The sequence below is a fragment of the Pteropus vampyrus genome, unplaced genomic scaffold (genome assembly GCF_000151845.1).
Source record: "Pteropus vampyrus isolate Shadow unplaced genomic scaffold, Pvam_2.0 Scaffold235, whole genome shotgun sequence".
NCBI lineage: Eukaryota > Metazoa > Chordata > Mammalia > Chiroptera > Pteropodidae > Pteropus > Pteropus vampyrus.
The window spans coordinates 419,184-432,387 of NW_011889016.1; the positions used below are offsets into that span (position 1 = coordinate 419,184).

At 56.8% G+C, this 13,204-nt stretch overlaps 1 protein-coding gene across 1 annotated transcript in view; it reads right to left on the reverse strand.

The window, feature by feature from the left end:
* BRD9 (bromodomain containing 9) overlaps positions 1–13,204 on the reverse strand; it is a gene marked incomplete at its 5' end in the record, with an annotated part of 21,671 nt that overhangs the window by 7,188 nt on the left and 1,279 nt on the right. Inside the window, 7 exons of the mRNA XM_011373899.2 lie at positions 2,822–2,933; positions 5,079–5,211; positions 6,104–6,199; positions 7,334–7,409; positions 9,081–9,213; positions 10,513–10,688; positions 11,367–11,477. Coding sequence (XP_011372201.2) covers positions 2,822–2,933; positions 5,079–5,211; positions 6,104–6,199; positions 7,334–7,409; positions 9,081–9,213; positions 10,513–10,688; positions 11,367–11,477 — 837 coding nt within the window. The remainder of the gene's footprint in view (positions 1–2,821; positions 2,934–5,078; positions 5,212–6,103; positions 6,200–7,333; positions 7,410–9,080; positions 9,214–10,512; positions 10,689–11,366; positions 11,478–13,204) is intronic.

Below are 13,204 nucleotides of genomic sequence, written 5' to 3' on the forward strand. Positions count from 1 at the left end.
GCTTCCTCTGGGGGCTTCACTGGCACACTTCTCCTCTGCAAAGAAAAACAGGAAACCAGTTTTTCCAAAACAATTTTGTACATGACAAATCACCCACGCCGCGGACACACGTGCTGGCTTAGCCACCAGCGCCGGCGGTCCTCGTCAAGTCCCCACGATGCTGTGCATCGCAGCCAGGCCTCGTTGCTCCTGTGCAGCTGGCAGTGTGAGCGAGACCCCTGACTGCACCTTGGAGGGCCCGAGTCGCACAGCACCAGCCCCGATGCGGGTGGGCTGGTGCCCATGAGGGTACTGGGCAAGACGGAGAGAAAGGGGTCACAGGGCACCCACCCTTGTTTCCGCAGCCTCGGACACTGTGAGGAAGGAAGTCAGACGCTGCACCCTGGGGCAGCTCAGGATGACAGCGGGCCTGGTGGTTTACGCAGAAGACCCGCCTGAAACCAGCTCGACTCCTGTCGGGGGTGGGCTGCCTGACGCCGCCACTGCCCAGCTGGCCTGGCTACGGGGCTGCGGCCCCTGCTCCTCGCCAGCACGGTGCCGGGAAGAGCGCGAAGGCCTGACCGCTAATGCAGCCTGCGCCTGCGCGGAGCCACCACCTGGCCGGGCAGCACCTCGGACACCTGCGTCCTATGTCCGTGCCCCAAGCAGCCCCTCGGCTCGCACACGCTCATATGGGGCCTTTCGTTCGCAGCCGCGATTTGGGGGTTCCCCTGTGACTTTCGTGAGCTTCGAAGCGGGGTGGGCACCGCCACATCCCAGCGTCCGTTCCTCACACACACGCCAGCGTCCGTGCTGCAGCCGGGGTTCCGTGACGCTACAGCACACGTCCCCCGTCGTGTGAGGAGACCGAGGGGCCAGTGCATTCCAGGGCCTCCCGCTGTGACTGCCGCGCCCAGGCAGCGCCACGGGGAACCTGACCCGGCGCGAGGAGTGGTGCCCGGGAGCTCTGGCGGCCCCACCGGGAGACGTGGGCCAAGCACGCACAGGTGCAATGGGATGGGGCTGGGCACACGGGGTGAGAACATCTGAACTCCCCCCAGGCAGAGCAGACACTTTGCTGAGACAAGGGACATCAGAGGAGACCCCAAAAGGGCCACCACACCTTAGTACTTAAGCCAAACTAAGCCTAGAATAAAGACTGCCTGGACTGACCCTAACGAAGCTTAAAAATAAGCCTGAGAAGACCAGGGACAGCTCCGCCACAAGAATGTACACGGTCTTTAAAGAAAGGAGACGAGATCCAGACCAGCCCTGCCCAATGAAACATAATGCACGCTGATACCTAACTGTAAATCTTCTGTGGTCGTATTAAAATAACCCTGACGTGCCATTAGATTTCACGGAGTTTACTCACTAACGTACTGAAAACATTTTTAGTCTGACACGTAAACCAAAAAATCATTGGGATCCTTTCACGTTTCTTTTTGTACTAGTCTTTAAAATTCTGGTTCGTATCTCATACTGTCCTCACACCTGAACTCGGACTGGCCACACTCAGGTTCCCCGACAGCCAGCTGTGGCCAGTGGCCGCTGCATTAGCACAGTCCGGACTCGCAGCACGTAAGCCCAGTGTCCACGCAGACGAACCGGTGAAGCAGAGCCTGTCAGCCAGAGGGAAACCCGCCAACAGAGACAGGCCCAGAAGGACAGAAAGGGCAGAATTAGCGAATACAGGCTCTGTGGAGGCTGCGACCGCGTCTGCGCGTCTGAGGGCGAGCGCGCGAGCAGCGTGACTGACAGCACAGCCGGGGCTGAGCAGCGCCCTAGAGGTGGGAACCGGCACTGCAGACGGAGGAGCCGCAGGCTGGGTCAATGGCGGACGCAGGCGCGGCCTACAGAAAGATGACCGCACGCGAAGCTGTGCCCTAAGAAACCACCCAAACTGAAGGGGAAATGACCTTATGAAAGAGAGTTTTCCGATGCGTGAAATATACCCGGGTGTTAACACGTGTCAAAGTCCAGAAGAGGCAGAAGGGGTGCAAGGAGGTGACGTGCGAAGAAATGACGGGTGGATGTCTTCCAAATTTGTTTAAAACTATAAACCAACAGGTCCAACGAGCCCAATAAATCTTAAACAAAATAAATATTTAAAAAAAGCATAAGAAGACACGTCAAAAATAAGCTGCTAAAAATCAAGTTAAAAAGGTTGAAACTAAGCATCGAGAGTGGGAGTCAGCACTTCTCCAAAGGGCCACGGAGCAAAGGCCTGAGACCGTGGGGACCATGTACGGCCTGAGACCGTGGGGACCGCGTATGGCCTGCAGCATATTTTCTCACGATCTTTAAAAAAAAAATCGAAAAATATTCTCAGCTATGGACTATTGTCAACCCACGATCCTGACCACAAAGGACACGTTACAAATGGAAAGCAAAAATAAAAACTTCAGAAACAGTCCAAGTCACCCATCTTCTACGGGAAAGAAGACAGACGTCTGCCTTAATTCCAAGCCCAAGGAAACTGAATTTCAAAAACGAAGGTTAAATGCAGACTTTTCTCAGACAAAAGCTGAGCAAACTCACTGTCAGCAAATCTACACTGTGGGAAACACTAAAGGAGATTCTTCAGCACAAAGGGAAGGACGGCCGGTGAAAAATCCAGTACGAAGAAAACTGGAGAGTGCCAGCGATGCCGGGCACGTGGCGAACGGAGAGGACTTTCACGAGTTTCTCGTACAACAACTGATGGTCGAAAGGAAAAAGCAAACATAAAAAGCCAGAGCGGGAAGAACGGCTCCGGATCGTCGAGGCAGCACGCTCTTCCCCGAGGGCCCAGCCGCCCCCTGCCCTCCCACCCCCGGGAGAGGCGCTGAGCGCAGCCCACCTGTGTCAGCTGGAACAGCACCCGGGAGTGGTCCCCGCCCGTGATCTGGTCCAGGAGGTCGTCCACCAGTCTTCGGCTGTAGCTCCCCGCGCCCTTCACGAACTCCTGCAGGCTGGAGGGGCGTAGGGCAGGCTCAGACGAACACCACACGCTCTGGCCCTGCGGACTCCGCTGCCACCAGGGCCAGCAGTCCCGGGCCTGGAAGCCGCGGCCCCCACACCCCTTCCATCTCCCCCACGAGGTTCCTGCTAAGAGCTGCGAACCTCCTCTCGCAGTGGGTTTGGGTTCACCAGGTCTTCAAAGTGCTCAATGGCCCAAAGAAGTCAAAAAGATCTCAAGTGAAAAATTAATTTAAAGAAGCGAAGTGCACATACGTGACGTAACGTACGCTAGCTTTTGTAAAAGCAGCACATTCACATCTACCTGGGTCTGAAAACACAAGGAGACTGAGGAGGACGCCGTGTGACCAGCTCCCTCCTGGGGGGCCACGGGAGGAGCCAGCTCCCCATGGACGGCTTGTGCAGTCTCTCTGATTCAGGACCATATACGAATGCTTTAAAACCAAAGTAACACTAACCAAAAAATGTACAAAGGAGGCAGGGGACGAAAACCCATGGCTCTAGCATCAAAGCTGGGCAAAGGCTCACAAGGGCTGCCCAGACTTCAAAGACCTGCCCGCAGAGCGGGGACAGCTGCTGGTCTGGAAGCGACCACACCGAAGTCCCTACCAAGAGAATCCTACGATAAACTGCCAAACTGACTATGAAGGGAGCAGGGACTGGCCAGAACACTCTGAGTGTGGCCTGGAAGTGCCCAGGATAGCGTCTGCGGGAGGCGGCGGGGAGAGTCCGGGAGTGGCCCTGGTACCGAAGCCAGGCCCCGCTGGCCCGCCTTCGGCTCCCACGGTACAGCAGAGCCCGTACGTGCTCCAGAAGCAGGCCCCTGGGGAAGGCCAGCACGGTCCAACTACGCAGTGCTACCTGGACAAGGGGGGACGGGTGTCCCTGCAGAGCTCTAAGCGCGCTGCCAGTGTAATGAGCAGTGGAGTCACCAACTGCTGACACCATCTTCTCCTGGAAGAAACGTCCTCCTCAGTTTTCAATTTTCACTTCCTTTTTCCTCACAAACATCTGGCTTAGATGTTCGTTTACTGTGTTAGGGGCTCATTTATTTATTTTTCAAATGTGTTGTTTGTTTTTCAAATAAAACAAAAATATGATATGGAAAGACTTCATTTCTCAGAGTAGGGGTCCCCAATCCCCAGGCCATGGCCTGTGAGGAACTGGGCCACACAGCAGAAGGTGAGCAGTGGGCAGGCGAGCAAAGCTTCACCTGTGTCTGCAGCCGCTCCCCAGCGCCGGCATCACTGCCTCAGTTCCGCCTCGGACCGTCAGGTACTAGATTCTCATAGGAGCACCGGTCCCTCGTGCCACAAAGGCCGGGGACCGCTGTCTTAGCGGCTAGCAAAATTAAGTTACTGTCCCCACAAAACATTCCTAAAGTTCTACAAGTGACTAACTTCACTTTGCCACAGAGAACAAAAAATACATACAAAGACAGTTCTATAGAAACACAGTGCTACATCTACAACTTTAACGTCACACTATAGTCTGTTTGGGTTGAACTGTGTCCCCAAAATTTATCTGTTGAAGCTTTAACCCCAGGACCTCAGAATGTGACTACATTTAGGTAGGGACAGGGCCTTTAACAGGTGGTTAAGGTAAAATGAAGTCTTCAGGGTGGGCCCTAGCTCCATGACTGCTGTGTTTACAGGAAAAAGAGATTAAAGCAGACACACACAGAGGGACAGCGAGAACCGACAGGCCCCTGGAGGAGCAGCCCTGTCACCACCTGCATCTCGGGCCTCTGGGACTGAGGCAGTCAGTGTGTGCTGTTTACCGCTCCATCTGTGGTGTCTGTCATGCAGCCCGAGCCGCTCACAGCCTGAGAACCACAGCTCAAAGCAGCTGTGACACAAACTTACTAAACACACGGCAGCGGTCACGGGCACGCACGCCCTCTCAAGCGACAGCCTGGACTGCTACCTCAGCACTGGGCGAGTTACCCCAGCCTCGAGCCCGGCGGCCAGCAGAGCACGGCACTGCTACAACAACGGACACTGTCTGGACCCACTGCCCGACCCGCTGCCCCTGGCCGTCTCCCCCACTCATCCACAAACAGGCCTCAAGCGCTCGGCCAGGAGCCACCGCCCGCGTGCGCGTGCGCGTGCGCGTGCGCATGCGCATGCGCGGCCCACCTCAGCGCGCACTGCACGCCCGTCTCGTCGCCATAGGCAGAGTAGAGCAGCTCCGCTTCGTCTGACTTCAGGTCCCCAAACACTGAATTATTATGCATCGACAGTGCCGTGCTGGCGCTCGAGAGAAACGTGACTAAGGGAGAGAGAAAGGGGAGCACAGGAGTGTGAGGTCCGCACAGGCCCCCTCCCCGCGGACGCTCGCGGGCACCAGCACAGCACCCGCCGCGACACCCCTGCTCCTGTGCCCAGCTGAACCAGAGGCGGCTTCTGGGGGCGTAACTAGCAGGACCACGTCACTGTCCTTCACCTCCCCGGGGGGCGGCTCGCTGTTCTGCGACAGAGTGAGTGCGACAGGCACAAGGGCTTCTCATCCCGCCCCAGACACCCGAGGAACTGCGCCCAGAGGCCGCTCTTGCTGAGGGACGTAAAGGGAGCCAGAGGCCCGCCGCCCTGACGGAGGCTCGTGCTGGCCCCTCCGCGTGAAGGCTGTCAGTGCTGGGAGGCTGTGTCCCGGGTGTGGGAGGGTGTGGAGCAGCCCAGGCCTCTCCCTGCTAGGTGCCAGCAACACCCCAGTGTGACAGTCAAAACATCCCCTAGGAATAAAACAGCTCCACTCATTAACAGAAGCTCCAGAACCAACCCGACAGCGGACTGCAGTGGGAGGGCAGCCAACAACCCCCACCTCTGCCCTCCACCGCGGACTCGTCACTCCCCGCCACAGACCCTCGCATGCGGCAGCCCCACCCCTCCACGTACGGGTTCAGGAGAAGTTAAATTCTCGCCAGGTCACCACCACCTGGCCCCGAAGGCCCCAGCTCCCACATCGGAGAACCAGAAAGCGCCGGACTGGGCCCCACCGAACACATGGAAAAAGGGAATTCGCTCAACGTAATTTTCACTCTTATCATTTCAAAGGACCTTAGTTTTATTTCTGCTTTTAAAAGTCAGAACCTGGATACAGCTCCAACAGCACGTGGGTCGGCAGACCTTGGGGGGCTCGCCCCCACACCCCGTGGCACACTCACCTTTGCCCCTCCTCTCATCCTTGAAGCCCAGAGTGGTGAAGCCAGGGAGCAGCTTGCTGGAGAGGGAGCTCAGGTCCACCGGGTGGGTCTCCTCCTCTGCGGGGAGACAGGCTTGAGCGGGGCTGCCGGAGCCCCGCACGCATGCACAGCGCACACTCACCTCAGCACGAGTGCTGGCGGGCGGGCTCTCTACAAAGACACCTAAGACCACAGCGCCAAGCCGGCCCAAGCGCACTCCGACACCACCTCGGCCACCGCAGTCGACAGGACGAAAACCCTGAATGCCCTGACGCCGGCAGCATACATTATTTCCCAGCTGACCACGGAGCAGCTTTAAGCAGCGCTGAGCGTGCTACAGTGGCCGCGACGTGCCTGCCTCTGGACTCCCGCCCGCCTGCTCCCTGTGCAACACGCGTGGGGTCTTCCGGTCCCTGCCTCAACCTCACCGTCCTCCTTCTAGGCTGACTGCCGACCGATTCGCCTGTTCTCTGGCCAAGAGCACTATGCTTCGGTCCGGCTAGAGATCAAAGAGGATGGTCACTACGCCCCGTGAGCATCAGAGAACACTGAGCGAACCTCATGTCGAGGGCTGGGAGAAAGAACACGCCATGCACGCGCGTGGGGCCCAGGGGAGTGTTTCATTTCCCACACGTACATGTTCAAATTCTGCAAATTCTGCTTTTCTTCAAAAGACAAGGCCCTGAAATCTCTTTCAAGGAAACGGAAAAGTACAAAGTACATTTTACAGACCGTAAAGACGGCCTTGCAGCCTGGGTGGACCCGCCATTACACCTCCTTCGACACATTCCTTGATGTGGTCATGGAGTGGGCCTTCCCTTCTAGAACTCACGTGAGCCGCCAGCACCTCATTCAAGCTTCAGGGTAGAGCTGGGCACCAGTCTCTGACAAGGTAGCCCCACCCCCAACTTGAGAGGGACACCCCCGGAAGCCCAGCCCCATGCCTGCAGTTCTGCAAGAGTGCCACTCCAGTCCCGTGGCAGCGCCTCCGCCCCCAGTGGACAGCCACCCTGGTCCCTTCACCAGTGTCGTGAGGGGCCTGCAGAAGCGGGGAGCCAGACAGGTTTCTCACACGCACGTCCCACTGGCGTCACACACTAGAGGGATGCTGCACATCACACACAGGCTACGAGGTTACACTTACTGGCCGGGGCCAGAGATCAGACCAGCGCGCAGGCCGGAAGGAAAAGGGTCCCGAGCAGAGCCACTCACCGTCGGCGTCTGGCTCGGCCGCGTTGACCACGCTGTAGAGCAGGCTCCCGTCTCCGCCCTTCTTCAGGTAGCCCATCTGCAAGGAAGCAGGCCTGAGCGCCACGCCGAGTGACAGCCCTGAGTTCCGACAAAACAAAGGCCTAGGACCATGGCCTAGCTGCACGAATCCCGGAAAGCCACGAAGTTTACTTGCGGCTCCGTGAACAAGACCACAGCAGCCCCCCGCCCCCTTCCCTAGAGCTGAAGACCCCCGTGCAGAAGACGACGTGCACAGCAATGCTGTGACAATGCTTCTGGAAGGCTCTACATAGCCCTTTCTAAAAAGGGGCTTTTGAAAGAAAAAATTTTACAGAAACAGCTTTTTATGGTAGATCAGAAACTTCAAGAAGATGAGTCAGAACAGGACACTGGCCAGCAAGTGTCACGTTATCGAGGCTGGCCTGGAGGCTCCATCCCCAGAGCCTGTGGGAACTGCCTGCACTGACCAACCACCACGCTAGCCTGGCCCGCCTCTGCAGGCCACAAGGAAGGTCAGGAAGAGGAGGCACCGGCACGTGGCATGTGTGGGGAGGGACAGCCATCTGGTGGAGCAGCCACCCGGGGGGGTGGGGGGCGGGGAGCCTGGGCCCAAGCGGGGTGAGTAGGGCGTGGGGGAGATGAAACCAGGGGACGAAGCGTGGAGCCGGGCTGCTCACTGCCCATCAAGCCAAGCGGGAGGATGGGAGCAGCCCGGGGACACCGAGGGGGCACCAGAGGTCTCGGGGCGCACGGTTCTCGGTCCGTCTGGGTCCCCCAGAAGCTGTATGTGTGTAATGGCTTTTCCTAGCTCTGTCCACTGAGGACCACGCCCAGCACCCCGGTCTGGGTGTCCAAGCACCATCCTCCAGTAAGGAAGCCGGGCTCCTTGGGGAAACGGCTGACACACACAGGCCCACAGACCAGCGCCAGCCACGCCAGGAGCCTCCGAATGCCGAGCAGGCACGTTATGAGCAAGCGGGGAAGAACAGGTGAAACTAATCTTAACAGGTTTTATATTCCAACACATCCAAAAAAATCATCATTTCAAAATCCTTTCCAGTCTAACGTGTTTGACAGACTTTGCACGTAAAAAAAATAAAGTTCCAGCAAGTTCTTATACAGACCAAGTGTCAAATAAGACTTTAAACCTATCAGATAAAAAAACATTAAAATTCCGTCGATGTCCGTTATGTGACCACTAGAAAGTCTGAAGCTGCACACGTGACCTGTGCTGTCTCTGCTCGAAGTGCTGGCCCAGAACACCTTCTGGGGTCGGGGAGAGGTGCCCAAAAGGAGGTGGGGCCTCCTCCCGAGGACCAGCGGCCCACTGAATGGGCTCCTACCAGCCATACCTGGTCAGACCCACGAGGGCTGCCAGGGCACACGGAAACGTGAGTACACAGAGAGCGGGGTTAAGCTGCGGCAGAGGAGCCTGGCAGGGTCAGCCTCTGTTGAGTGACAGAAGTTGGCACACCTCTGATCCGGTGTCTGCCCCCAGAGGACTCCCTTACCCCAGGAAACGGGCCAGCAGGCTACGACGCCTGAGAGGACGAGGGCCTGACCCCGACCATAGCATGTATACTGAGCTGCACCCTCCAGTGCCAAAGGCTCGCCCAGGCCAGCGAGGGGGCTGACTAGACAGTCTCGGCATCCTAACGCAAACCTACTGGTTCTGACGGCTGCGCCGCTACCCCGACAGAACACGCCGCCGCCTGTCGGGGACCCCTACCTTGCCGCCCGGAAGAAGCCGGCTGACCCTGTCTCGCGCCTCATCGGCCGCATGCTCCACCAAGGCCAGCACGTGTTCTTCGGCTGTGCTGTCGGTCAGGCTGCACGCATTCCCTTCTGGCTCGAACATGCAGCTGCAACCAGGACACCACGAGTCACCCGGAGGCACGCAGCGCACGCCACTCCCACCCCCCGCTGTGGCCAGTCCCCAATGTCCCCGAGGCCACGCAGAGGGCCAGCACGAGTGGCACGAAGTGCTCTTTCGCTCCCTGTCCTTGCAGTGCTAACCACGGTGAAACAAGCCGCTCCCGTGAAGACGGAGAGAAGCGCGAGGCGCGGAAACCGCCACGTTCCTCACGGCTCAGCTACTCTTCGGTCGCTTTACAAACACGAGAAACGTCCAATGACAGGAGCCTCATTAGTTAGAGCAACATTCAAGGTGCCATCAAAAAAAGCAACAAAAATCCCATGGAGGATTAAGGCGCTGGTGGCAAGCTGGGATGGGGTTGTGGGGCTACACATGGCGGGAGGGCCCGAGGGACGCCGACTTCGGCAGGCGAACCCCAGGTTCCACACCAAGGAGTTCTGGATTCAAAGAGCTGAGAGGTGCTGGGCGCAGCCCCTGAGGGAGGTAGCTTCTGCTGTGGAAAGTTCTAGAAGTTGGTGGGCAGGACCCCTCCAAGGGGCCACGAGGGCAGGCCTGCCTGGGGATTCGGGGCTACGGGAAAGCCGTCCCTCTGGTCCACGCTTACAGCCACGGCAGGGAGCTCAGGGAGCGTGTAAGAAAAGCACACTGCCACGCGTGCTGGCTGCCCAGCACAGCACGACTGTCCCAAGCCGGGGGCAGGTAAGCCGAGGTCACTAGCCCATGTCCTGCATATGAAAGGGCTTCTTAGAACTGAAGGGCCAACAAGTATTCACGAATCGCACACGTGTGGAAACAGCTGTGACAAGTAAGCAGCGGACAGGCTGCAGGGCTGGACAGGTAGGCACGCCATGCCACAGCTGGGACAGAGTGTGCGTCCAGCAGCAGGGGCTGTCCCAGCCCTTTGTCTCCTGTGTCCACCAGTACGACAGTGACTCTCCTCCAGGACACGCTACTGTGCTGGCTGCAGGGCGGTGGTGAGTCCACTCGCAGAGCGAGGGTCACACAGTAACCCACCACTTCCCACGGACCTGACCCTGGGACCAGCTAGCTGGCCAGCGCCTCCCAGTGGTGCCCGTGACGCTCGTCACCCACACGCTCAGGGTGGCAGGGAGGGATGGCCGTGCCCCTCTGAGCACGATGGAGGCTTCTGTGGAGCCACGTCCCCCCCGCCCAGCTGCCCCGGAGATGCCGGCAAAAGCGCTACGTGTCCGCCACCAGCTCACCCCGCAGCGCCCGCCTTCCCGTGTGGGTGTCCGCCCCCACGGGCCGGCGCCCTGCCCTTTACCTGATGACTTCTCTACTCGGCCTTTTGGATTTCTTGGCAGTTTCTACTTGAACAGGCACAACTTCAGGAGGAGGGTCCTCGACAGCTGTATCTTCGTTGCCCAAAAGAGCTGCCTGCTGAGAAAAATCCATGTCCTGCATGAACGACATGCTGCGCTTCAGAGCTAGCAGCCGCTCCTAGAATCAGAAAGCACAGAGCGGCGCGGACTTTACCTCTGCCTCACGGCCTGGGCGCCGTGACGATGGGATGCGTGGGAATGGCCACAGCCTCACCTGGCCTAACAGCTAACCTTCCATGCGCTGCAGTGGGGCGTGGTCATGGGGTCAGCACCAAAGGGTGGCAGCCAACTGGCCAGCGAGCGCTCAGAGCTGGCAGAGGGGAGCCGGCCAGAGGGCACGGGGCTGCGCCTCACCTACGGGCCCACAAGGCACTGGTCCTAGACATGTGACACATGCATCCTGGCACAGGGACAGACCTGGGGAACCACTCAGGATGGCCAAGATGTCCCAGCTGAATTCCGTGAGGCAGCCACACAAGCGACACAGCCCAAAAGGCTGGCTGCCATCCAGTGAGATGGATACCCAGGCTCGAGATCAACAGACCCGGAACTTTCCACCAACCCTAAAGGAGACGTGACAACCAGGTCATGATCAGGAGGAGGAGAAGGAGCGTGCCTGGGGGAGAGGGACATGGTGAGGCAGCCTGGGGCGTCTACCCTAGAGCAGAGGGGTCCACACCGTGGCCAGGGACAGATGGGTGGAAGCGTGTCGTTCACTGAGTGTGAGTTTCTGTCTGGGCAGAAACACGTGCAGAACTCTCGCTTCCATGGCCCGCGCTGTCCGTGGGCTTCTTACTTTGCTCATCATCTTGAAGCCTGCATGCAGGATCTTCTTGGCTAGCTTATAGTACACAGTGTCTGGCCTGTTGTACGTCATTGCGTTATCACACATCAGCTTGAAGTCTGCCTGAAAAAAGAAAAACAAATCACTGAGCTTGAAACCACACAGATAACAGCAAAAAGTTTGGATTCCTGTCAAAGGGACAAAAAGAAGGGTCTCAACGGGAAACAATTAAATTTGGGTATTTGATTAAATAAAAAAAAATCTTTAAACTTCTTTCAGAGTTTTTGTAACTGTCCATTGGTCTTTACTTACACGAAATAGCCTTGCTAAGCCTAATGAGCACTCTTCGTGAGGAAGATGGTAGCTCCCCGCTTCCTGTCTCCAGCCTTCCCCTCCCCGGGAGGGGCGCAGATACAGCCAGGGGCAAAGACCAAGGACCAGGTCAAGGGAAAGCCTAGGGCTGGACCGAGAGTGGGCGGTCCGGTCCTCCACCTCTGGGATTTCCCCACAGAATTTACATTTTCATCCGCAGGTTGTTACTCTAGCGCTACTAAAAAGAGCCTCCCCTTAAAATAAAAAGTGGCACTGAACAACAATTTATGTTAAAAGTAAGTTATTTAAAACACCAGCATTTTAACATCCTAACCAAAATTTAACACGCACCTGTCATAGGGGAATTAGACATCAGGATGACAATGACCACTGAAGCCATTTGTCAATGTAGCACATGCTATCTGGGGACCTTACCAAGTCACTGTGCCAGTGTCCCAGGGCCAGGTAGGCCTGAGGCCGTGAAGCCCCAGCGCAACACAGGTCCCAACTGTGTCAGGGTCAGAACTCTCTCGAAGACGAGAGACAGGTGGACACTGCCCACGACCTGGCTGTCACTATACGAGAACTCCCAGTCAGGGAGCGGAGGAGTCAGGGCACGGACACTGTTCGCACCTGCCCCCTGGTGCTGTCACCGACCCCCTCTGAAAACTCTCCTTCACTCCCAGACTTTCGGCCCGCCACGCTGTCCCCGCAGGGCAGCAGCCCCTTCCAGTGACGTCTCCGGGAAACATGGAACGCTAACAGGCCTAAGAAAGAAACCCAACAACGCCTTTTCCTAAATGACACTACTGCCCGTGTTGCAAGAATTCGTTTTGCTTCTCCCCAGGATTTCAAAGCCAACCAGCAATTTCTACCTCGCACGGCCGGTGCTAAGAGTTAGTTAAGAAAGTGCTCAGAGATTGTAAGAATTTATTATTCTAAAACCCAACTCCCAGTTACTCTAAGACAAAACTAAGAATTAGGAAAGTGATATTTCTAAAAACACCCATTCTGGACCAGGCCACATCTTTGCTTCACCAACCGTGTCCCATTTATGGCAGCACAGTAACTTCAAAAAATATGGCATTTCTAATAGCACGTAACGTGTGGACCAGCTTCTAGACCAAAATAGAGGAAATTACAACCGACCCATTTCCCCGGCTCTGTGAAACATCAGCTCGAGCGCAGAAGCACCTGCGAAAACGCGCCACGGGGACGTGAGACGGACGAAGCGCGCTGGACGCAAACCAGTGCGGAGCCTCCTGAGAACTGCTCTAGGGACTGAAATCAGTTTACCTTGAATTCCGTGACTGACTTGTATTCATTAGCTCCAATCTTGTCCTTCATTGTGCCAAAATCCATGGGGTGTTTTATTATCATCGAGTATCCAGGAGCAATTGCATCCGTGACAGGAAAAGCAAAAAATCCATGAGGATCTTTTCTGAAAACAAAACATCTTTAAATTGAAACTAGAAAACTAAAATCTAAATTCCGAATGACACAAAATCCTTCACAATAAAAATCTGATGCAATTAACC